The 27,013-nt window shown below is 38.8% G+C and overlaps 1 protein-coding gene across 2 annotated transcripts in view; it reads left to right on the top strand.

The window, feature by feature from the left end:
- Positions 1-24,580, top strand: part of SSPN (sarcospan) — a 39,601-nt gene extending 15,021 nt beyond the window's left edge. For both annotated transcript variants that reach the window (XM_003265620.2, XM_003265619.2), the window contains exons 2-3: positions 12,643-12,729; positions 20,555-24,580. In XM_003265620.2, the coding sequence (XP_003265668.1) occupies positions 12,673-12,729; positions 20,555-20,920 (423 nt within the window). In that variant the 5' untranslated portion in view covers positions 12,643-12,672 and the 3' untranslated portion in view covers positions 20,921-24,580. The remainder of the gene's footprint in view (positions 1-12,642; positions 12,730-20,554) is intronic.
- The last annotated feature ends 2,433 nt before the right edge of the window (positions 24,581-27,013 follow it).

Below are 27,013 nucleotides of genomic sequence, written 5' to 3'. Positions count from 1 at the left end.
TTCTTTATGTTTTCAGTTCCTTCCTTCATGTCTTTGTTTTGAATGTACTTTTTATAGGCTGTGCTCATTACTTCCATTATTTGGAATTCTTATAGCTCTGATTCTTAGATCGTGTGTGTGTGTGTGTGTGTGTGTACATGCATGTAAGAGCTAGCCTTCACTAATAATTAATTCTTCAAGTGTTTGCTAATTTTGGTTTGTGGGTTCATCTTCCAAGAGGCTTTATGTGTGATAACTTGGTATAGCCTATTTGAGAGTACAACCCTTCCAGATGGGTTTGTCTTGCCATATGTCCCAGTGATGTTACAGGCCTAGAAACACTTTAACTTACTTATTATGAAAAATTTCAAGCGCACATAACAGTAGATACAATTGTATAATGAACCTCTATATTCTCATCACCGAGCCTTGATAACTATCAACTCATGCTCAATCTTGTCTTATTTGTATGCTCCTATATTTCCTCCACACCCACACACTACACACACTACACAGTGGATTATTTTGCACTAAATCCCAGACTTTTTATCATTTTCTTTATAAATATTTTGCTATGTAAGTCAAAAGATGAAGACTAAAAAATAATCGATATACTAATAATGCACCTAACAAGTTAATTTCTTAATAGAATCAAACCACTGTTCAAATATCCATGATTAGCTCATTAATAGTTCCTCCTAGGTTTGTCAAAATCAGGATCACAATAAGATCTATACACTGCAGTTGATCCGTATATTTCTAACATTTCCTTTACTCAAAAATTTACCCTTCGTCTCTCCTTTCTATTCTTTCTCTCTCTCTGTGTGTCTCTCTCTCTGTTTCTGTCTCTCTCCCCCTTACAATTTATTTGTTGAAATAGCCAGGTTTTGGTTTATTTTTTCAGGATCACTTTCATGTTACTTTCTCATCTTAATAGGTTCCAGGGCTAGGAAAGTAGTAGAAAAACCTCAAACTGCCCCCCTGCATCTGTTGAGACGAACAATTTTCTTGATGACTTCCACTGCTAGTGGGCTAATTGTTTTCTCATCTTATAAGGGATGCTACGTTTTACCCAGCATTTTACAGTGTTTTATAGGGAGACAGTTTTCCTATAATTTAGTCCTTAATATTATGCAGAAATGAAACCTTTTGATGCTTTTTAGAAATTTATATTGGATCAACTTGCAAGTTTCTTATCCTCTCTGGGCTGCAAGTTTCTATAAAATAGAGTAATATTTTTTACTTTATTGCATTGTTTGGGGGAAAATGAGCTAATGTATAAAAAGTAAGTAATACAAAAAAGATACACTTTGTGGGTAGTGGGAATAGCTGAGCAGGACTTGACGAATAAATGTGAGTGAATTCAAGATGGTTGAAAGAGTAGTACCATTACACTGGATAGATAAGGAAAGAAAAGCACATTTTAGGTCAAAGGCACAATTCGTGTCCTATGACTGTTCAGCCCAGTTTTCATCCATAACCAACTTTATTGCTTCACAATTCTGTTGGTTGTGCTTATTTTGTCTTTTGAGGATATAACTGCAAGAATTCCCAGCAGTTCCTATCAAATATGAATCTTAACCCACGTACACAAATTTGTGTTATAATGTGAAAATGAGACCCAAACCAAAGTGATTCTACTTGAAGATCTCCATGGTAAGTCATACACTGGGATAGTTGTCAGATTTCTCTTCTTGGTTTTCTGTAAATTGATGAAACACTCAGCCTTGGGTTCAGGGGTTTAAAATGATGAGCTATTTGCAATTGTTTCAAGCAAGGTTTTTGGAACTTTTGAATTGTAGTCACTTTGTGCTGGCACATGTCTTACAGATCTTCCTAGCTTTCCAGCCTCACTTTGGCAGGAACATCAAAGAAAGCACACTATATCCATAAGATTTGGGGGATTCACACTCCTCTCATCCAGCTGCTGGTCACAAGTTCCAACTCATTTTTATCAGTTCCATTGGGTGGTTTTCTAATATCCTATAAAGCAACAGGAGATACGAGTGAACATCTGCAAAGCACAGTGTGTGCTGAGAAACAGGGCAGTCACTTAACAAGCACATTTTTCTTCCCACTCTTTCTGTGCTTGGACAACAGATCTGGCTAAACTACACAGCAATGCAAATTACAATGTAACTTTGGTGAGAAAAATTATATAAAATTCTAGTTGTCAAGTAGTTTCAAACAATGACAAAACCTACCACTTTGAATTAGAAAGCATGTATCTAGCCATACAAAGCACTTCGGCTTGGCAGGTAAGTATTCCATACTTCTTTACCAACCAGTCAGAACTTTTATCACAACATACCAGTGAATCCACTCTCATTTCTGGCAACTGCATGAGCAAAACTTTCTTAAGAAAATTGCCCATAAATTCTTAGATATTTTGTTTGTACAATGTGTTTTCCAAAGAGATCTAAATTTAACAAAGTTGTAGGTGAGGAAGCCCTGCTTTTGCATTGTAATTTAATTAATTAGCATTTATTTTTGTTTACTTTGAATGTCTTTGCATACTCATATGAAAATACATACATTTACAATAATTCAGATGTAGACCTGTCAGATATCAACTCCTCAGGTAGAATGACAGTTAAAATAAATAATAAAGGGGTGGGTGTTAAACATGAGCTAAACTTAGGTGTGATTGAGCAAGTGCCTTTTCTCTTTAGATCCTGAAAGGAAATACTTTTCTGTGATAGAACTTCTTGTCTAGAATTGACTTTTCACTGAGAAATTTTGACCTGGATTTCTATCATCTTCTTTCAAAAATAATCTCGTATGTCATCTTTGCAAAGTCAGTATTACAAATTGTTTCCCCCAACTCCCTGGAAAGATGTGGAAATGACCAGATGAGGCTCTGTGTTGAAACCCAAACCCCTCGTGGGCAGGCAGTACTTAGTTCTTCCACAAATAGGATTTCTACACTAGAGCTTTTCATCGGCAACTTTTAGTCTAATGAAAAAAAAAAAAGTAAAATCAGTGAAGCTCTGGGGTTGGCGATACCTAAGACAAATGAAAAGGCATTGAAAACCTTCCAGATATATCATAGGTCAAATAAAGTAGTCATTCGCAAAGCTTCCTAGACATAAAAAGTTGTTGCTAGCTACGGTTTTGTTCACAGTGAAAAAGAAGCTTCTATTTTGAGCTTGGTTAGATAAAACGAAGAAAAAACATTTTTTCCAAGGTTATAATTAGTGCTCTGAGTTTTAATGCTGGTCCACTAATGTTAGTGTTTAGAAACAGATTGTTACAATGCTCCCCTCCTCTTGGTGGTCAGTTCTGCCGTAAACTCTTCGCTTTATATTTGCGCCCCGTTACTTCTGGAATTCGCCATGAATATCTGCGTACTAAGTTTGGCTGAAACAATTGTGTTTTTTAAAAAAGTAATATTAACTTGAGGATCTCATATGGCCAGAAAAATAGTTTTAATCGAACAGCATTTTTTTTCAGAAATTAAATGATTGTCATTGTAAAACCACAGTAGTGTAATCAGAGAAACATGTAGCTGGGCATGGGACATAGTTCCTAAGATTGGCATTTCCTGGGTAGTAGATTATATATAGGTTTGTAGCAGAAATAAAAAGAGGCAGGAAAAGAAGTTTTATAACTCTTAGGTATTTGCAAACTATGTCAACATTGTTGGAAAGATTTTTGAAAAGGGGTCCTTGCTATGAAAGCAAAATATCATCCTGGAGATGATGAAACCGAGTCTCCAAGGGCTAACTTCATCAGTGAGCTAGAAAGTGGTGGAGGTGGGTTTTGAACCATTTCACTAGACCCAGAGCTAACATGCATGCACCACCTTGTTCTCTGTCTTTAGGTATGTAGCCCATTTTGCTGTAATACTTCACAGTTCCCTTTCGTTGTCCTTTCTCGGGGGCATTCATATGTTGTCTATGAAACCTGTGAATTCTTAGATACTTATAGTGGATGCATGTTGTTGAAATAACTTTTTTTTAAAGGGTTGCTGGGCATTACCAATTCATTTTTTAAGGGAGAACATATCACTTTAAGGACTTCTTATTTGTATTTTACTAATCACTGTATGTCATGTTTGTTGGGAAAAGAAGCTACGATGATAATTGCTACATTCTCCATAGCTCTTCTCAACAGCTGACAGGTTATCTAGCTACTTATTTATTTGTTTATAGTCTGCCTCTCCACTTTAGCCCCATCAAGGCAGGGGTTTTTCTCTCTTCTTTTCACTGTGGTATCTCCAAGCCTCAAAGAGTACCTGGCGCATGGTAGTTACACAATGAATATTTGTTAAATGAGCAGAATGAGATGATTTCTAAGATGTGACTGAGTGCTTATATTTACTATGTTGACATAGTTTGCAAATACCTAAGAGTTATAAAACTTCTTTTCCTGCCTCTTTTTATTTCTGCTACAAACCTATGTATAATCTACTACCCAGGAAATGCCAATCTTAGGAACTATGTCCCATGCCCAGCTACATGTTTCTCTGATTACACTACTGTGGTTTTACAATGACAATCATTTAATTTCTGAAAAAAAATGCTGTTCGATTAAAACTATTTTTCTGGCCATATGAGATCCTCAAGTTAATATTACACAATGAATATTTGTTAAATGAGCAGAATGAGATGATTTCTAAGATGTGACTGAGTGCTTATATTTACATCTGTTATTCATTTTCAGCTTGAATTTGAGCACAGTTTGAGTTCTTGTGAGATGGGGAAAAACACCTACTACAATTCCAGGCATGTTATTTATGATATTTAAAAGCCAATTATTAACTATCATTTTCTCCATCTTGTATGTGATAAGACTGAGTCTCAATGACCAAGTCATGGTCTCCCAGCCTGCATGGTCATTTGGACCTTAAAGACTTTCTTTTTCACACTGCCTTAGGACTGGTGCTTCAGCAATTCAGGAGAGGAGCAGATGGTAGAATGTTCTTCAGATCTCTGCAGTTCTTGCTTATGGTGCTGTCAGGATTCCTTCAGGCAGGTGGCTGTACCATGCAGTGGCTAAGAGCCAGGCTCTGCACTCTGACAGCACAGCCATCGATTCTGTGATATACAGTATATTTGCTGTGTGACCATGACACTATTGTCTCCATTTTATAGATAGGGAAACTGAGGCTAAAAATAAACAGCTTTGTCCAAGATCACTTAGCTAGCAAAGTAATTGAGTCAAGATGCAAACTTTAATGCCCATGTTCTTACCACTATGTAACCCTGTCTCCTTAATTATGTTTATAGTTCTATACTTGATTTTACAGAACCAAATAAGCAGTTATCATTTATTGAATGAACTGTTACTTGATGTTTCATGCTTTGCGCCATTTTCACCTTTCTCGCTTAGAGTACATTTTGTGTTCCTTTATCTTGCTTTTACCTAAAAATATAATGAAAAAGAATTAATAATAACAAATGTAGGAAGGGGATATCATTCATAATTCTACCATATTTAAGCCCTATGTGATTAACACCAACAATTTTGCCTTTAAAAAAATAACACATTGGGGGAAGCTGATTCAACGCTTCTTACATTATAAAATGGATGAGGGATTTTGATAAGTGATCAGCAAGGTGGGGGTTGTATAAGCTGCTGTCAGCTGCTCATATTCACATCAGGCATGGACTGGTCAAATGACATTACCCATGGCAATACATTTTCCTGTGCCTCAGTTCCTCTGGGGATTAAACTGTGATTTTCTAAAGGGCAAAGACCATATCTTCTTCTTTATACTCCTAGTCCCTACCACAGTAAAGGTTGAGCTAAATTCTGTTGGAGAGTGATACCTAGATTAGGGTGGCCATTGATAGCAAGATCTCAAAGATTATGCTGTAACCATTCTTCCTCTATTCCCACAAATCAGGATATAAGTACTATGATTTCTTCTTGGCACTCTCCTCTGTATCTTTATACAGATTCTGTAGGCTGATTGTAGGGATTCCAAGCAATTAGTAATGAGTAATGTGCCAAACTTAGATACAAACCAATCTCACTTGTTAATCAGATACTTCTGTCAAAACAGGGACCCAGAAAAGGCAGAAATGGGGTGGAGGTGCAGGAGCATGCTGGAGCATTTCTGATGGACTTGTGACAGCTGATTGCATGCATCTCTTCGCAACTTTGCTCGGTGACTTCGTGTTGGCTATCTTGAAATCAGCCATGGTAGAAGTAGTCACACCATGGAAATTAGCAAATGCTACAAATAGCCCTTCTCTAACTGGTTGCTAGACATTTACCATCACACCACTGGAGAGGTGGTGCAATTTTAGAGGTGATTGTTTTGCTTTGGGTTGGAGTGGCTGATGCCCTTTAACAACAGCAGAATGCCACATCACACTCAATGATTTAGAGATGTTCCTCAGACCACCAGTCAGATACATTGAGGAAACAGGCTCTGCAATGAGGTCATATTTAAATAGCAATAAAGACATGGGGATTTCTCCCCCAGTTTGAAGGACTCCTATGATAGCAGAGACTAAATTTCTTTATGGGGAAACAAATGGAGCCAACACCTTTATAACATAATAGTAATACAAACAATTCAGGGGCAATGAATGTATATCTAGCCTTTTACATTTCTAAAACATCAGTTTTCTCTCTCTTGAAAAATGCATTCTTGAGATGATTAAATGCAAGAATGCATGTCAAGTGTTCAGCACTGGGCTTAACACTCTGTAAATACTCATAAATGGTATACTATTATTAGTAGTATATTACTGTTTATAATAAATGACTCTCTATAGGAAATTCTGCTAGTCAGTGTGTCACTCTGGACTCCTAACCATTTCGATAAACCCCACACCAGACATCAGCATTTAGAACACTGGGCTTATAGCTTAGCCTAGTGGTTCTCAAAAGGGTTGTCCCAGCACCGGCAGCATTAGCATTTCCTTGGAATTTGTTAGAAATGCGAATTCTCAGTCCTCACCCCAGACCTACTGGATCAAAAATTCTGAGGATGAGACCAATATTTACCCACCTTTTCAAGTGATTCTGAACCACTCTTAGGCTTTGTCTTACCGTAAGGCAGTGGCAATGAGAATCCAGTAAAAATGTTTAAGTCATGCTAAAATATTCTCTCCAGTCTTTCTGAAATCTTGATTGGATAAGCAGCCTTTAATAGATCCATGTGAAATGTTCTGTTGCATGTCATTTAATTTTCTGGTCTATTATGTGTTAACAATCCTCCTAAGACTATCCTCAATTAACAGACTGTAATATATTTATCATTTGTTGAAAATCATTTCTAATACTTTACCTTAATGTATATTAAATAGATGACAATCCATAGAAATTCTCTTAAGAAATATCTGGAGAAACATTTACAGTTCTGCTACTTCGCTTGTTGATCAATTGATTTTGTAAACATGAGAAGAGAGTTTGTCTTGTTACTATATTGATTGGATTAAAGCACTTTAAATACAAAGGTGAAAGTTGATTAACTTACAGAAATAGAGTCCTATTGCAGGTACACGATGAAATGGGGGTAAGGAAGGAGAAGGAAAACATTGAAAGGCATTTGACAGGGGAAGGTTGTATTCCCCAGACAACCCTGTCAAGCAGCTCTGTTGACAACAAAAAGAAGAAAACAAATAAATTGGAGGTTGTGTGAATGTCACAAGACCAGAATATAAATACATATGACATGGAGAGAGTAAATACCAATAATTCTCATTCTCACAAAATGTTTTAGGATGATACCTTCCAGCTATGACAAGATCAAAAGGAAAAAAAAAGAATAAGCCGGTAAATCTCCGAGACACTGGTCCAGTATCTACCTTTTATTCATAATACAAACCCTCAAAAGACACCACTGCAGGTATAATAGGCCAAATAATGAAGACAAAGACAATGTGTGACAAGACTCAGGACTCACACATCCACAAAAATGGATTTAACATTCAGAGACCATTTCAACCCTGTCTAACTTTCTAGCTCACAAGAGAGAATGCAGACTTCACTCTGCATGGACAAATAAATATCTTCAGGCAGAATGTGGAATTTAGGACTTCAGTTTTCTCTTCACGCTAAAACCAACTGTAGAAACACACATCCAAAAATAAGCTAAAGTGATGATTACTGTCTTTCTTTTTTCCATTAAAAATCACTTTAAGCTTTTCTTACCAACTTAATTATTTACACTCACATTGACTAAATCTTAACAAGCTCTTAAATGCTAGTTGCCCTGTTGCCTCTCAGCACTAGCCTTCCCAGTGCCATGCATGTGCCATTTGGCTTTGTACTCTGTGACACCACCATCGGGGTGTCTGGTCCAACAAGTGCCTTCTTGAAAACCTTACATAACTGCCTTTTTCCTGTGCCATGGGCTTCACCTCACCATATCTAATGGGAGCTCTGGCCTGGACTCTAGGAATGTCGTTCCAGATAGGCCTGACAGGTCTCACTGCCCATTAACATGAGCTCCCGCTTCCTTGCTGGGAAGCCAGAATGCTGTGTCTTCCTGGCACGTCCACGTCCTGCCAGCTCAGGAAACAAAACCCTTAGTCTAGCAGGAGAAATCTGGTTTTCTCTCCATGGCCAGAAAACCTTCAGTTTTCAGTATCAGTAAAGCCTACCCTTCTAAAACATGCTTACACTGAACGTCAATAAACTCTTTGATAAAGAAGTCTTGTTACAACATGCAAAGCTGTAGGCAAAAAAAAAAAAAAAAAATGAAAGTCCCCTCTCACCTTAGAACATATCAAGCCCTATCAGAAGGCCAAGAAATTAAAATATGTTGAATACATTTAAGCTTTATAGCAAATACCCTGTACAAGAACCTAAATTGAAGCTTTCAAAAATCTAAAAGGACAAATCTAAAAGGATAATCGATTTCATGATTTTTAGATATGACATGACATAGAAATATAATTATAAGAAATATACCCGAGATGCTTTCAGCTCAAAAAATTCAAAGATTCTTCATAACTGGGTCACTAACTAACATAACTGGGCCCTTTTCTGTTTTCAGACTCTCTCTGGATGGGCCACTGTTTCCTATGGTGTCAATTGCTTCACATACGGTGATGACTAACAAATCCTTGTCTCCAACCCAGGCCTCGTTCCTGAGCTCTAAGCTCATATGGTTGTGCTTTGTGTCCACGTGGGATCATCATTCCCCACTCCCATTCTGCCCCTCCTTTTCTATCTTATCTCATTAAATGTCCACACCACCCACCTGGCAGCACCTTCCTGACCTCTCCCTCTCCTCAGCTCTTACATCTTTACCTTAATCAGTCTTTAAAGCCTATGGATTCAGTTTTTTTACTGTCACTCAAACACACCCACTCCCTATCCCTACCTCTACCTGAGCTCAGACACTCATCATTTCTCAGGTGATGAATGTCCTCTAGGTGGTCTTCTCTTCCCAAGAATTGCCCCCATCCAATCCATTCTTCATAGCCAGAAGGACCATTCTAAAAGGCAAAGTCAGCCATGCCCTTCTGCTGCTGAAAATGTCCTAGTTGAAATCAAAGTTCTTTGTGATCTACTTCCTGCCCATTGTTGCAAACACATCTTTTGCCTTTTATTTTTTTTCTCTGCACTGGACCTAGAGGAATCCTCAAATGTTTACTCTGCCTTTCTTCATGCCTTTGCACGTACTATTACTCTCTCTGCACAGAATACCTTTCCTCACACTCTCCTTTTAGCCACTTTCTGCATATCCTCAAAACTCATCTTTCTCCAGGAAGTTTCTATCAGGGTAGTTATTCCTTCTGGGTGTTCCTATAGCAGATGTAGTCCTAGTACTTTTACAATATTCCAACTGATTATCCTCTCTTTTCCCACTGGACTGGGAGATCCTTAGATGCTGGATAGTCCTTGGTGTAAGGGCCTGTTTTGCCATCTCTCGTTTCCCAGGATCGTACAATAACACAGGGCTTGCTTATTGTATGTCCTCCATAAAATTCTGTGAATTGACTAAGTCGAATGCTCTAGAGTGAGGTCATGTGTTCCTATGCAACTTCTTTCTGGAAGCCAGGGTAAATGAAGGCTACAAAGAAGTAGCTACTGCTGAAATCAGAAATTTTGTTCAAGTAGACACACTGAATCAGATTTTTAAGGTGCTAGTTAGGCCTTATTACTGGAATGTGTCTCTTATGGAGACAAAGAGGAAAGTCTTGGCAATTGCCAACTTCAGCTGGTAGTCTCTAGCAAAGAAGGCAGTTATGTGTGAGAGCCTGACCCTGTGCACCTACAGACAGAAACTCACAGGCGTGTGCCTAGGGATACAAGCAGGATTACAAACCTCAATCTGGTGTGTCACCAATAAACAAAAAGTAGGTCTTCCTTTGATTGTTTCAAGTTTTGTAAATTCTTAATGGGAGAATAAATAGTAAACCCCTACAGTTCTTATCAAACTTATCTTTCAATTTAGTATTTTTTACAAATGAATTTTACAAAAAAGCTTCATCCTGACTTGAAAATGCCACATTAGGGGCTACATGAATAACTTCAGTATCTTTACTTTTGTATGTGCCAGTCTTCTGCTGAAAAGCTGCCTCCCTGGGTCCTATCTGTTTTCTTTTCTCTCCAGATCTCTCCAGTCCATGCCATGCTCACATGTTTTAATGCTGTGTCTCTCCACTGCAAATATTCTATCCTGCTATTAAACCAGGCAGCCATTTCCATTCAATGATGGAAAACCCTGGAAACAGTCTATAGTAAGAGAAGGCTTGGCTTTTGACTTCATGGTCCAGTAGAAATCTGAACAACCTACAACTTGGCAATGGATGAGGGCATAGGCAGCTTATTGATTGTGTAACCGAAGGGAGAAGAGGATAGAAGTTTTACCTGAAAATGCCATGTTGGCTTTGCAAACAGTTTCTCCACCCTAACAGGGACCGCCTATGGTTTGAAGCTGGCCCTGGGGTAGGAACTATGAGTATGTGCAAACCAGTTGTTTAGTGACTTGCTAGGTGACTCTCAGCCACTCTTTCAACTTCTATCTCTAGGATAATTGTGCTTATCAGGAAATGCAGTTCTGTTGCTTATATTTTCTATTTTGAAAGTGTGGAACTTTATCAATGTTTTAAGCTTTCCAAAATTGAATGTGAATAGATATACTTTGATTAGAAACTCTAAATCCTAGTTCTAAAAAGTCTAGTTCATGAAAAAGAAAATGCGGTTTAAATAACAGATTCAGTATGTTTTCCCTCAAAGCTGCTGTTTCTCTGGCCAGCCTTCTTTCAGCAGGCACGTCCACCATCTTTTTGTCACTGATGCACCAAAGCTTGGAGGTCACTTCCGGTTTCTCCCTCTCCAGGTCCTCCCATCAGTTATGCAACAGCCAAGATGTATAGATTCAGCTTTTACTATGCCTGTCCTCCCCATCTCTTTCTCTGAATTTGCATGCTACTCTCTGAGCTCTGGTTCACCTGATAAATTGATCTTGCTCCGATTAGCAAAATAATACCCTGATGTTCTGACTGCCGACCCACTCAACATCACTGCTAATTTTCTTGAAATGTGTCTCTCAAATCATGTCATTCCCTGCTCAGAAATTTTCAAGGTAGAGCCGCTACTTACTAAATCCATCCAGTATCCCCAGATTTTCATCCTACCCTTTCTGCTCTATATGTTTTTTGTTTTTTTGAGATGCAGTTTCGCTCTTGTTGCCCAGACTGGAGTGCAATGGCACAATCTCAGCTCACTGCAACCTCCGCCTCCCAGATTCAAGCGATTCTCCTGCCTCAGCCTCCCAAGTACCTGGGATTACAGGTGTGCACCACCATGCCTGGCTAATTTTTGTATTTTCAGTAAAGATGGGGTTTCACCATGTTGGCCAGGCTGGTCTCAAACTCCTGACCTCAGGCGATCCACCCGCCTCGGCCTCCCAAAGTGTTGGGATGACAGGCATGAGGCACCGCACCCAGCCTATATGTCGTTATTTTAGACTATGGGTGTGCATTTGCTGTTCTTTCAACACATTCTTTGTGCAGCCCTTTCTCTGTGCTATTGCTTATGGTGCTGCTTTATCCCAAGCTACCTGATTTGAGTATTGGTTCCAAAGAAAAGGCTTTGTGCCTTTTCTTTCTTGCTTACAATATGAGGATCATAATATCACCTACCTTATAGGATTTTGTAGCAATTATAGGATGGAAATACAATATAAAGCAATTATAGGAGGAATACAATATAAAGCCCTTAGAAGAGCCCCAGCATGTAGTAAATATTCAGCTAATGTTAGTAATCATGTTTCATTTCTTTCAAGGACCATTTCAAATCCATGTTGTAATGGAAGCCTTTTATATCGCCCAACTCAATATAATTTCTTCCTCTTTTTGTACTTCTTTAAATAATATTTAACATGTAATGTTAAATAACATGTCCTGCCTTAGAATATGGTGTGCATTTATTTTGGCTTTCACCGGTTTGTAAACTGATGAACACTGAGTAAACTTTATTCATCGTCATATACTCTGAAGGATCTTGTATAGCACCTGGCATATCAAAAGAACTTAGTAAATGCTGGCTAAGTGGAAATCAGTTGATTTTTACTAATTTTAAAGTGGTTTTCCACCAGTTGAAAGAAAAACACAGTACATAAAGATAAGTAAATGAAACGGACAGCTTTATAACATGGATGTGACTGGAGGAAGACACTGAGACTGATGTCATTTGAATGCACAGCGTACCCTGATAACATCCCTTCTTCTGTGTTCTCCCTTGCAGGTCTGCTTAGTGGCCTATCTTGGCTTGTTTATGCTGTGTGTCTCATATCAGGTTGACGAACGGACATGTATTCAATTTTCTATGAAAGTAAGTTGTGATTGTTCTTTCTCTTTTATCATCACATAGAAAGAAACCCAAGTACAAAATAAAGGAGTGCCTTCTTAAGGGGTTGCATATCTGATTAGTCTAGAAATTGCATTTTTAGGCAGGCCAAAAAATGTTTTAAGAGGGCATTGATCCAGACCTCAAAGGTAATGCTGATTTTTTTTTTTTTTAAGTCTTAATTTCCATGAACTGGGTTGGCCTGGAGGATATGAAGTCTGTCCTTCAGTGCCCTTAAAAGGAATATTGAAAATTCATCAGCTCAACAAAACACTTGGCCAGAAAAAAGGTATCTCTTTCAGTGCCCACTTCCATATCTCGGGGGTTATTTGGGATATTTTAATAATGAAGCCGTCTAAGTGTATTTCCTCTTGTAGGTGGGATCAGTGAGACAGAAAAAGTACATTGGGTGCATCCAAATGCTCTGTGCCAAGACTCTCAGGGCAAAGTGGGGGACGGGCGATGGGATATGCGTGGTTTGGCAAGCGTGTGTGTCTTTCATTTGTGTGTATCTTTTTTCTGTTAGGGACAGTGCATTTGGCTGGAGCCAGTTCAAGTACACAGCATTTTCACTGCACAACAGAATCTACTCCAAAGGGAAGCAAAGACACTCCCTTTCAGAGTACGAGGACATAGACATATAGAACTTAGCAATCAGAGCTAGTAGAAAGCAAATTCCTTCATTTTCTCTCAACTACTGTAGCAAAGAATACAAAGCTTTCTTAAATATAGATATTTTTAAATTTGGTCCACTAACATTGTTTTTTCTTCTACAAGAAAACATATAAAAACTGGATTTTTTTTTGTTCACTACAACTAGAAAACGTCAGACATAAAAGTAAGTGAATGACATTATTTGAAAGTTACTAAGGTGAGAAAAAATAAGGTGTGTTGCAAGATTCCAGTATAATTGAAGCTGGTGACATAGAAAAGCAATGGGATGATATCTTTTAAAATCATGCTATAAAAAGTAATTAATAGAAAACAAAAGTTTACATTATAATAACTAATTTTAAAAAGCTGGTTACACAAAATGTATAATATTCATCCTACAGAAAAAATAAAAGCTCTTAATGAGCATAGAAAATACAATTATCTATGAGTGGTGGGATTTTATTTGCATTTTGCAGTTTTTCTGTAATTTTGAAATGTTCTCCAATAGTTATAACTTTTCTAAGTAAAAAATTAATAGATACTACTTTTTTAAATGATGAAGTTAGAATTTTGGTGGATATGCCTTCATTTGGAAATTATACTTTTCTGTCTGAGGACTTTCCTTGAAAGAAGGCCAGATAGAGTAGACGTCAGTCTATGTTTACTATTTTTTTGTAGAGGTCTGACTAAACAGCAAGGCTTGGTGATTAAAAAAAAAGAAGCCAGAAAGCTTAGTAAGAAATGGCCTTTTAAATTACAAGAACTTCATCCAGTAGCTGAAGAACACCCCAAACTAGGTTTTCATTAGTTCATGTGAAATACCCTCATTTTCCCCCCAGATGATCCCAGAAAACAGCAGAGGCAAAAGCATCAGCTTTAAGAGAGGCCCCAATGCCATCTCAACATCTGCACCTTAGTTAAAATACGGAGTAAGAGAAAAAAAAATAGAAAAAAAAAGTCACTGCCAATGTCAGCCAGGTTGAAGACTCCCCACTAGGAAGATCTCATTAGCTACCTCTTTTTTCCACCCGTGACAGGTATTGGCAAATACTGAGGCACTTTTCTCTTCTCCTGAACGTGACCTTTCTTGATGCTTGCTGCTAGCTCTCTAAGGTTGCATGCTACATTATCTTCAGGTTGAAAGTGAGCTTCAGCCCATCTCCAGGTTTTCCAATGACACAACAGGGGACAGCTGACTTCCCTTATGCTTCTCTCACTACTGAGGGGGCGGAGGCATAACATGCATCTTCATAGGGCCTTTCTCATCAGCATAGCCGCATTTTGGTGCCCCCATCTCTGGACCTTGACCCTAAGCTTTGTTAGAGGATTTATTTCCTCCTGTTGAATGCCCAGATAGCCAGGACAAGCAAACGGGCCATGATGACAGTCTCACTGTAGTCTGCACGTGTGCACACACACGCACCCTCCCTTTCTCTTAGAGACAATAGCCACGGGTTTTTTTTTTTTTTTTTTTTTTTTTTTTTTTTTTTTTTTTTTTTTTTTTTCTCAAGCTGCGACGGCCCTCTGGGGGTTCGGGGATTGGGGGTGGGGTCCGTTCGCAGGCCCTCGATGCCACCAGCGCGTTCCTTTTTCCTCCCTGGGCTTTGCCTCTCTGCCTCTGGGCTTGGCTGGGCATCGGCTGCAGGTCGCCCTTCCTGCCTTTCCTAGTGGCCTGACTTTCTCAGGGCTCCCCTGGAGGTTCGGAAACGTGTCGGGGGCATGTGCCTGCGGAAACATTCCGGGGCACGTTCCCTCCTGCCCACATCCAGGAGGCCCCTGGGCTGCTGCGGCAGCCTCCTCCCGAGCAGCGCGCTGCAGAGGGGCCCTTCCCGTTCAGGCCACCGGGGAAGGTAATTAAATTGGAGCAGAAACACCCTCCTCGCGAGGTCACCGAACGTGAAAGCTGCAGGCCGGGTACCAATTAAAGGCAGCGAGCGAGCGGAGACGCGCCCGGGCGCTGCTGTTACATAAGCGCCCGGGGCCACCGCGCCTCCGCCCGCTGCGCAGCGCAGCGCGGGGCTGATAGGCTGACACCCCCAAGACAGATGCCTCGCGCGCCGGGCTTTTATCAAGATATATTTGCTCTGATTCTCAAGGTCATCGTAAACACTCTTCCTTATAGTTTATTCGTGCCATGTAGGTAAAACAAGCCACTTGATTTTAAATTACAGATTCTAACCCACAAGCTTGTTGCTGTCAGATGAGTTAAAAGCCATGAAGGAAAAATGCCACAGCGCTGCAGATGCAGCCCGCAGGCTTTAGGGGGGATCGAGTATATATTTATGTCTTAAAATGGATAAGAAACTTGATTCCGTGGCTTCCTCTAGTTTACTTGGCCTGATGCTTTCCCGAGTGGGAGAAGCCGAGTCATTAATGTGTGAGATAGATATGCACGATGTAAATTTATTCATACTCAGAGAAGCTAAGGGGCATGGTTTTTCTTTATGTTCTCCTTGGGTTCTAGCATAAATGGTTTAATTAAAATTGAGCAACCACTGTGTTTGTGTAAATGTTTACATCCTTCCTACAAGCCAAGAATGCATTCTTACTCCCACATGACAAAATAAGACAAAAGCAGTCGAATTAATATCCTCAGTCCTGAGAACTGGCAGCTCTTTCCATCCCTACTAATTTGCTTATTATTTCACAAATACTTAAATAGTGCTCCTGTATACCAGACGCTGTTCTAAGCTCTTTACAGACATCAACTGTTTTGATCCTTGTAATTATCCTGTGAAGTAGATGCTATTATGATCATCATGCCAAGTTTACAGATGAAGAAGTCCAGGTGCACAGGGACTGATGAATTTGCCCAAGGACCATGGCTAGTGAGGGGAGAACCTGCCTCCCTAGTTCATGCTGTTAATCATCAGCCAGTACTGCTGCACACTTGTTAAATGGTCTTGGGCACATCTTTTAATCTCTGAGCCAAAAAGTCATCTTTTAAAAATAGACAAAATTCCCATTTTCAGCAAATGGATTTTTGTGACTATCATGAATGTGTAAAATCTTTTTCAACTATTTGAATTATTTGCAGATTGAGAATGAGGGATTATTGACATTGCTTCAAGATATTGCCCCAACAAATGTTACAGAAAATTGCTATCTAAGGAGCTGGGTGTGGTGGCTCATGCCTGTAATCTCAGCACTTTGGGAGGCTGAGTCAGGAGGATCACTTGAGATCAGGAGTTCAAGACCAGCCTGGGCAAAATGGTGAAACCCTGTCTCTACCAAAAAAATACAAAAATTAGCTGGGTGTGGTGGCACACACCTGTAGTCCCAGTTACTTAGGAGGCTGAGGCATGAGAATCGCTTGAACCCAGGAGGCAGAAGTTGCAGCAAGCTGAGATCAAGCCACTGCACTCTGTCTCAAAAATAAAAAAAAACCAAGAAATTGCTATTTAAGGATGTATGTATGTTAGAGGTAGGAAGGTTATCACAAGACTCCCGCCCCCAACTTCCATCCATTGTTGGTGATAAAACAGGTAGAGAAAACTCCATTTGGGGCCATTCTACTAAGCAGATGACTACCAGGTGGGAAATGATCACTAACCTGGGCCTTCCCTGGTTAAAGTCATAGATATACCATCGTTCCCAGAGCAAACTGTTTCCAGTTCTCTGATGGCTGTACTGGGAACACAGCTACAATGGGTACACACACACAGAACATGGTCAAGACAGTTTAATTTGGCTTTTGGCACCAAGAGTTTGAAGTCAGTAATCAAGCCTGAATATTTCAGAACTGAGAATTGTTCAAATATTCTGCCCCATTGGTTCTACAAAATAAATCCATATTTTTAGACTAAAAACCCCAATTTTTGCATAAAATGCAGTCACTGAAAATATCGAGGGCCAGACAAACTGGTTCACGGCTCTAATCTCAATACTTTGGGAGGCTGAGGTGGGAGGATCACTTGAGGCTTGGAGTTTGAGACCAGCCTGGGCAACATAGCAAGACTCCATCTCTTAAAAAAAGTTTTATGACGGTACCACTTTGTATATATCTGGTTCCCTTCCTCCAAGGAACACTAATATTGAGTATAATTATTGTTATGTCCCTGAGATATAAGATATTTCTATAAACTGTTTCACAGATGAAGATATTTAGGTTACATCTGACAATCCTTTAAATGATTTGAAGAGGAAAAATAATGTGTGTTTAAGATCTCTTTGATGAAAAGATCTAAAGAATCCATGATACTAATTAAGATGTATTAAGAAAAAAAATGGCTTTAACTAATTCTACTCTCTTCCAGTGACCTTAGATATACAGTCAAGCTGTATGTAATCCCTGATGGATTCCCTTACAGGCAAACCAGACATAAGTTTAGGTCACCAGCAACCAGTATGTACACCCACACCCACACATACATGCACACATACCACTCAAGAAAGAGAAAAAGTAAAAATGTAAATACAGCATTCCAAATTTAAGACTTGAAAACACTTGAAATCATCACTGTGTGGAACACACTCATTTGGAGGACTTTTGTACACATATTTTATAGTGTCACATATATGTTTTAATTTTGAATTATATATAAGGGAAGGTGGGGGCAGGGCATTATCTTTTCAGAGCTACTTTCATCTGAACCTGGAAATGACTGGAACTAATATTACTTTGTGAAGTGTCCATTCACCAGAATTGTTCTCTGTAGAGAGCAACTTTTGACTGTGGTAATATAATTCTTGCACTATCCTAAGCCAAAAGAACAAAGCTGGAGGCATCACGCTACCTGACTTCAAACTATACTACAAGGCTACAGTAACCAAAACAGCATGGTACTGGTACCACAACAGAGACATAGATCAATGGAACAGAACAGAGCCCTCAGAAATCATGCCGCATATCTACAACTATCTGATCTTTGACAAACCTGACAAAAACAAGAAATGGGGAAAGGATTCCCTATTTAATAAATGGTGCTGGGGAAACTGGCTAGCCATATGTACAAAGCTGAAACTGGATCCCTTCCTTACACCTTATACAAAAATTAATTCAAGATGGATTAAAGACTTAAATTTTAGACCTAAAACCATTCAAACCCTAGAAGAAAACCTAGGCAATACCATTCAGGACATAGGCATGGGCAAGGACTTCATGTCTAAAACATCAAAAGCAATGGCAGCAAAAGCCAAAATTGACAAATGGGATCTCATTAAACTAAAGAGCTTCTGCACAGCAAAAGAAACTACCATCAGAGTGAACAGGCAACTTACAGAATGGGAGAAAATTTTTGCAACTTACTCATCTGACAAAGGGCTAATATCCAGAATCTACAATGAACTCAAACAAATTTACAAGAAAAAAACAACCCCATCAAAAAGTGGGCAGAGGACATGAACAGACACTTCTCAAAAGAAGACATTTATGCAGCCAAAAAACACATGAAGAAATGCTCATCATCACTGGCCATCAGAGAAATGCAAATCAAAACCACAGTGAGATACCATCTCACACCAGTTAGAATGGCCATCATTAAAAAATCAGGAAACAACAGGTGCTGGAGAGGATGTGGAGAAATAGGAACACTTTTACACTGTTGGTGGGACTGTAAACTAGTTCAACCATTGTGGAAGTCAGTGTGGCGATTCCTCAGGGATCTAGAACTAGAAATACCATTTGACCCAGCCATCCCATTACTGGGTATATACCCAAAGGAATATAAATCATGCTGCTATAAAGACACATGCACACGTATGTTTATTGCAGCACTATTCACAATAGCAAAGAGTTGGAACCAACCCAAATGTCCAACAACGATAGACTGGATTAAGAAAATGTGGCACATATACACCATGGAATACTATGCAGCCATAAAAAATGATGAGTTCATGTCCTTTGTAGGGACATGGATGAAGCTGGAAACCATCATTCTCAGTAAACTATCACAAGGACAAAAAACCAAACACCGCATGTCTCACTCATAGGTGGGAATTGAACAATGAGAACTCATGGACACAGGAAGGGGAACATCACACTCTGAGGACTGTTGTGGGGTGGGGGGAGGGGGGAGGGACAGCATTAGGAGATACACCTAATGCTAAATGACGAGTTAATGGGTGCAGCAAACCAACATGGCACATGGATACATATGTAACAAACCTGCACATTGTGCACATGTACCCTAAAACCTAAAGTATAATAAAAATAAAATAAAAATAATTCTTGCACTAAGAACTATGTATACTAGTTTCAAAAGCTGGGGACTCTGAGCCTTACCTAGAGTCTCAGCAGGTGGACCATTAAGATTAAGTTTTCTAGTAGGTGAGTTCAATCACAAAAACATTTCTTGTTCCATAGATTTTACTGTGGCCATGTCAGTGAACACCCACAACTTTTGCTCAGAATATTTTAGGTATAAGCTAAATCCCTAAATTGTTCAGAGTTCCCACGCCCTTTAGCAGCAGAGCGAGAACTTTAACCAGACTTTTTCAATCCCAAAGCTAACCTGGAGGCCAACAGTGTTCAAAACCTTGGTGACTGAGGAACCATTTAGAGTTTTTTCATGCTCTTTGTTGGGCTTGGGGTAAGTTTCACAGGCGATGAAGCTGACATTGAGTCACTTGACTTCTGGAGCCATAATTTATTTTCTCCCAGCAACCTCTTACTGGGGATTCTCATGTTTATGGATACAGTTTGGTAATCACTACATTGAACATAGTCTTTTAAAAAATTAACCTATGCTATTAGTTGACCCGTCATTGCTAATTTTGGCCCACACAGTGTTTGCATTACAGAAACCTGTTCTTTACTTCCTAGTCCTGTTTCAGTCTTAATATCAGAAGTTCTTGAGTTCAAAATAAGCACAACATGTCATCCAGGGATGGCTAGCTTGTTTGGGATTCATCTAAACTGCTGGCAATATCTAGACAAAAACATTCCACAGTCCAGCTAATACGGTTGTCACAACTCTTGAAAAGGGCCCAACATCTGGATGGCAAGTGAAAATGTGATCAGGGTTTAAGAACTACCCACTAATAAACAAACATGGAGCTATTTCCATGTCTTGGGTGTTGTGTTTCTAAGAAGAGACAGCCTTTCCATCAAAAATTTCTGGGAGAGAAGAAAAAGAACAGTTTTGATGAATTAGCTTTGCAAATCATCACCCAATGTTCTTTGTAACCAGAAAGGTTTTCTTCTGCTTTCTTGCAGCTGTTATACTTTCTGCTGAGTGCCCTGGGCCTGACGGTCTGTGTGCTGGCCGTGGCCTTTGCTGCCCACCACTATTCGCAGCTCACACAGTTTACCTGTGAGACCACACTCGACTCTTGCCAGTGCAAACTGCCCTCCTTGGAGCCGCTCAGCAGGACCTTTGTTTACCGGGATGTGACGGACTGTACCAGCGTCACTGGCACTTTCAAACTGTTCTTACTCATCCAGATGATTCTTAATTTGGTCTGCGGCCTTGTGTGCTTGTTGGCCTGCTTTGTGATGTGGAAACATAGGTACCAGGTCTTCTATGTGGGTGTCAGGATATGCTCCCTCACGGCTTCCGAAGGCCCCCAGCAAAAGATCTAACATTCTTGCTCAAAGTTGCGAGAGAACGCACATGGAGTAGCTGAGGTTAAACAACAACAAAAAAATTTTAAACAAAGAAAGGAAAAAAATTGACAATAAAAGTCACTCTTCTAATTGAATATTTTTATATTTTTATGAAACAAAAGAGCATTTCTTCAGGTTTCTATTGTATTTTTTAACATTCTTGCAGAGAAAGCAAGATCCAAATTGATTTTGGGATATTAAAAGTTAACAGAACACCGAACAAGGAAAGAATGGCATAGATCTATCTTTACAGTCTGGAGTTAATTCCTGTTACTCATTTTATCCATTACTTATATAATCTTCTTTCCTGTTAGTCCAGTTTGATGGTGTGAATGGTGAATTTCAGGCCCAGTTGCTAAATTTTGTGGCATCTTCCTCTAGTCCTTCCCATCTCCAGTCATCAGCCCCACTCTGTCTTGGAGATAGGCAGGAGGTGGGGGAAGAGCTGAATCTCTTTATTTTCCCTGGTAGAGACGTCTTCAAGGCATGAAATAGCTTAAAGAGCAGAGTAGAAACAGAATAGGCTTTGCAAAAGCCTAGATAATTATAAACACCTGGGTTGGGGCGGCGGCCTCTTCTCTTCAGCTCCCTTAGCTTGGCTCTGTAAGTGGATCACTTGCTAAATGCTTTAGATGATTGCCTCTCAATAATTGAAAGGTGGTGGTAGTTGTATTCTTAATGATGTAGAAGGTTTAAAAATAATTACATTATGCTTCTATTCTATCATCTAAAACAAATCATTAAAACTAATTTCTAGCTAATTGTTAATTATAATTATGCTCAGAAGTCTATTTAATGAGCTCTGGCTGTACTTACGCTGCACTGTCGGTGTTAAGAGAAATTACTCTCACAAGAGCAGAGGCCTGAAGATTCTTTCTTCTGAAAGCCAAGCACCACAAGGAAAAAAAAATTTATTAATAGCTCAGGTTAAAAACACTCATTTAAACAAAAACAAGAGCATTTGTAATAGGAAGTGTTTATACAAATAGCACATTTGTGATATGTTGAAAAGTATCTCTCTTGGCAACCAATCTATGTTTGAGGTAGATTGGATAATGCTGTTGTGTTCCATTCATGAAACTATTTGATACATAATCCTATTATTAATTCGTATACTTAGTCAACCTAGGAAATCAAAATAATGTTTCGAAGTTCTTATTTGTGCAATATGGCCTTGACTTGGAGGGTAGTTTTAGTTGTTTTGTTTTTAAGTGACTGTGATTTAAAGCACAAATGCCCCAAAGTGGGGAGACTTCTCTCTCTGATTACTGTTATTATTAAATTCTGAACTGTATCCATATTTTAAGGAAGGAGCTAAAAATGGAAATTCATGAAACATAAATGGTATCAACAACTTTCTGTATAGTATGCTTTGTTGAAAGCAGAAATTAAGATAATAATTGAGTTCAATTCACCTCTCCGCATTGCCTATTGATACACTTTACTAATCATGAAATTCTAACCTAAAAGGAAAACATTTTCTTGCTTGTCTTAGAAGAAAGTGGAATAATTCCATTGATTGTGATAATGGTTTCAATTTCTACACAATATAAATATCCAGTGTAAAGGAAAGCGTTAAGTCGGTAAGCTAGAGGATTGTAAATATCTTTTATGTCCTCTAGATAAAACACCCGATTAACAGATGTTAAACCTTTTAATGTTTTGATTTGCTTTCAAAATGGCCTTCCTACACATTAGCTCCAGCCAAAAACATCGGAGAGCTTAGAGGATAAGTCTCTGGAGCAGAATTGATCACACACAAAAGTTACACCAACAGAATACCAAGCAGAATGATGAGGACCTATAAAATACCTCGTGCCCTGTTAAAAAAAAAAAAAAAAAAAGCCAGTAACTCAATCCATTTTGATTTTTGATCGAGTTTCCTACACAAAGAAGAAAATAACTGAGAATCTGGAATGTTGTAGTCCATCCTTTAAAGAGTAAGAAGGCAGCACTTTAATGCTAGTAACCGTGAACTAGGCACCACTGAAAGCACATCCCGAATTTCTTTAACAACATTTTATAGTGAACACTACAAGTTTTTATATTTAAAAATTAAGACTCTGTATATCCTTAAGGTGCTCTATGTTTGTCAGTAATTCACAGGGTATTTCAAATGGTAGAATCATTTTAGCTTCTGTGCTTCCTTTTTCTAAATAATGCAACTTGTAAGAGCTGACATTGTAATAACCTTTATAATAGTATAACCGTCAGGAGATATATATATATATTCATATATACTATACCTACATAAAATGGGGATATTACTATTGTATGATTAAATCATTAAGTCCCCAAAGAAAAAAAATCATAAGCGAATAGAAAGAACTAAACAGAAAAGAAAGAAAGAAAAGGTTCCTTTGCTATGAGCTCGCTGTATATCGATAAGTGTAAGAATTGTGTTGCATGAATAACCGCTTTGGGCTGGATTTGAAGTATTTTGATGTTGTGTTTTGCAAATATTGAAGTTACAATAATGGCAACAGAAAAGGAACAGATACACAGCTTTACACTTAGCAAAATGTTACATTTAAAATCTGACAAGGCGCCAAGATGGTGACTGTCTCCTCTAAACCATGAAAGAGTAAGATTTGCGCAGCCCTCCTCCTCTTCCACCTCCTTCAGGAGAATTAAATGAATCAAGACTTTGGAAAGACGGGGAAGAGCCGGGACTTGGCAGTACTTGAAATAGGAGGAATACAGCAGCCTAAATGTACAGACTTTGTAGCCGAGCCCACTCGATCGGTCTGTGCCTTCACGTGACCACCATCTGTGCCTCCCTCGCTCCATCCAAATTTGTGTAGGCTGCTCCTTGGAGCTATGCCTAAAATATAGCTACACCAGAGCCCTGGAAACTGTAGTCAAGTAACAGGCCTCACTGTTTTTTTTCTTTGGATTAAAAGTGTATATCTCTCTACTGAGAGGTTTCCAGCTTTACACTTCTATGGGTTGTTCTGACCGTGAGAACACATTATATACATGTTTTCTATTCGTGTCCAGGGCATGAGAATCTTAATATTCTTGTACTTCCCTTTTTGCATGCAGTATGTCTGGAATATGTTTATAAAATTTTAGCAAAGGGTGAGATCAAGGGACAAGGGTAGAGTGGTTATTTAAAGATAATCAGAAATGAACTTAAAAGCTGCCCTGCAAAACCAATCCTTTCCTATCATGAAGAGTACCTTCATATTTTCCAGAGATTGTCTCTGAACCGTTGCTACATAGCCATAAATTTCTGTTAATCATGTTGGCTATCAGTTCTTGCTATTCTCAGAGCACTCTATCATGTTTTTAGGTGTATATTGTGTATTCAGGATAGCATTAGAAAGAACTGATGGCAAATGTATTGACTCACAGTGGAAATATTCGTTTGGATAAAGAATTAGTGGTTTAGCCTTTGAAATGAATACCTTGAATCATTTCTTCTGATTTTCTAGTAGTTTATTATCTCAAACGATTATTATCCCCTTCAAAAATACTGGTCTGTACTTTGGTGTTGTGGTTTCATTTTTCTGGCATTGATCAAATAGTAAATACAAAATAAAGCATTTCTACATGTTTGAGGTGGTTGTTTTTAAAGGGGATATGCGTAATGCAGATTTTCTTTATCAATAAAATTTTCATAATCTCTGAAAACACTGTTTGGATGTGCTTTAAAGTAACTTATGTTACAAATGAACTGGTACACATAAAATCTCTCAAGTTAGTGTTTATTTCAAAAATCTGTTTTTGGAAAGACAAAAACCAATATTCACTGTGACTCCTTTGTTCCAGTGACTGTCTCTGTTTTGCTACTTTGTATCCATCATAGAAGTCAAGGTTGTAATTGCTCCCAAGGCAAAGAGAGTCTGGCTGGAAAAAGTCTTGTAAAACGTACCTGGAATGCTGATTCTTAATTTATATCTACCAATAGCAACCAAAGTTTGTCCTGAAGAATGGGATGCACAAGTCATATTCTCTATTATAAAGAAAAACAGCCTTTTCCATTTCAGATCAGAACCCAAGGACTCCCTCTTACCAACTCTGAGGCAATTTAAACAGTTGATTATACTGTAAAATACAGTGGTTCTTTTTATGTTCTTAGTAAAGCCCAGGACACACTAGCCCAGAACGCACTCTCTGATCCAAACTTTATTTTCTTTTTCTCTTTCTTTCTTTCCTTTCTTTTTTTATTATACTTTAAGTTTTGGGATACATGTGCAGAATGTTCAGGTTTGTTACATAGGTGTACACGTGCCATGGTGGTTTGCTGCACCCATCAGCCCGTCATCTACATTAAGTGTTTCTCTTAATGCTATCCCTCCCCTAGTCCCCCACTCCCCAACAGGCCCCAGTGTGTGATGTTCCCCTCTCTGTGTCCATGTGTTCTCACTGTTCAGCTCCCACTTATGAGTGAGAACATGCAGTGATTGGTTTTCTGTTCCTGGGTTAGTTTGCTGAGAATGATGGTTTCCAGTTTCATCCATGTCCCTGCAAAGGACATGAACTCATCCTTTTTAATGGCTGCATAGTATTCCATGGTGTCTATGTGCCACATTTGCTTTATCCAGTCTATCATTGATGGGCATTTGGGTTGGTTCCGAGTCTTTGCTATTGTGAGTAGTGCTGCAATAAACATACGTGTGCATGTGTCTTTATAGTAGAATGATTTATAACTCTTTGGGTATATACCCAGTAATGGAATTGCTGGGTGAAATGATATTTCTGGTTTTAGATCCTTGGGGTATTGACACACTGCCTTCCACAATGGTTGAACTAATTTACACTCCCACCAACAGTGTAAAAGCATTCCTATTTCTCCACATCCTCTCCAGCATCTGTTGTTTCCTGACTTTTTAATGATCACCATTCTAACAGGTGTGAGACGGTATCTCACTGTTGTTTTGATTTGCATGATGAGCTTTTTTCATATGTTTTTTTGGCTGTATAAATTGACAAATGGGATCTAATTAAACTAAAAAGCATCTGCACAGCAAAAGAAACTATTATTTTAGAGTGAACAGGCAACCTACAGAATGGGAGAAAATTTTTGCAATCTATCCATCTGACAAAGGGCTAATATCCAGAATCTACAAGGAACTTAAACAAATTTACAAGAAAAAAACAAACATCCCCATCAAAAAGTGGATGAAGGATATGAACAGACACTTCTCAATGATCTGGACTTTCTATCATTCGTGTTAAGGTGGTAGGGCCTCGCGTTGCAACTCTGGCTGCCACTTACTGCTGTGTGACTTTGGGCAAAGCATTCCATCTGTAGTTTCCTCATGTGTAAAGTGGAGAAAAATATAACTACCTCACAGCAACATGGGGAAGGTTCAATGAAACAGCACTTAGCAAAGCGACTGGCTTCCAGATGGTACTTAATACACATTTGGTTTCTTCCTACCTTAGCCCAGTTCCACATAGCCTGGGACTCGTCTCCTCATTGCTGCGGGCTCCTGTCCGCATATCAAAGTAGAAAAGGAGCGCTGCTTTGCTGTCCGTGACTTCCTTTTTGTAAACCAGAAACATGAAATGGGCCTCAAACAGAAATCCTGCTTTTAAAATAAGCACCGACTTCTGTAGATAGACATATAGCACACAAAATTATGTATTGGTTGGATCCCTTTGTTGTTTTACATATTTGGATGTGTCTTGAATGTGACTGTCTTCTCTCAATTATTCTCCCAGGAAGAAGTAGAACTGGAGATATTTCTCCCGTGTTTCATATAACTTCTAACTTAATGTAATAGAAGCATATTTTCCCCCAACTTTTAGAAACCAATCGTTTGTACATTATCAGTCCGCCATACATTAGGTTATAATGTACAATTCCTCATTTGTTTTAAAAGCAACCATCAAGCACCTTTGGTATGCTTGACCCTGCGGGTCACTGATTCTCATTTAAGAATCATACAAGGTTTACTTTTGAGCACAATCAGAAAATACCAAAAGGAGCTTCATTCTGCAAACTGGATATGAAAACATTTACATGAACCTTCAAATTTGTGGCAGATTTAGTTACTGAAATTAAACAGCCATTAATTGACTTTTTCCCTTGATAGAGCCTATCTATCTTAATAGGTC

Source organism: Nomascus leucogenys, chromosome 23 (genome assembly GCF_006542625.1).
Source record: "Nomascus leucogenys isolate Asia chromosome 23, Asia_NLE_v1, whole genome shotgun sequence".
NCBI lineage: Eukaryota > Metazoa > Chordata > Mammalia > Primates > Hylobatidae > Nomascus > Nomascus leucogenys.
This window is presented reverse-complemented; position numbering and strand designations above follow the sequence as displayed.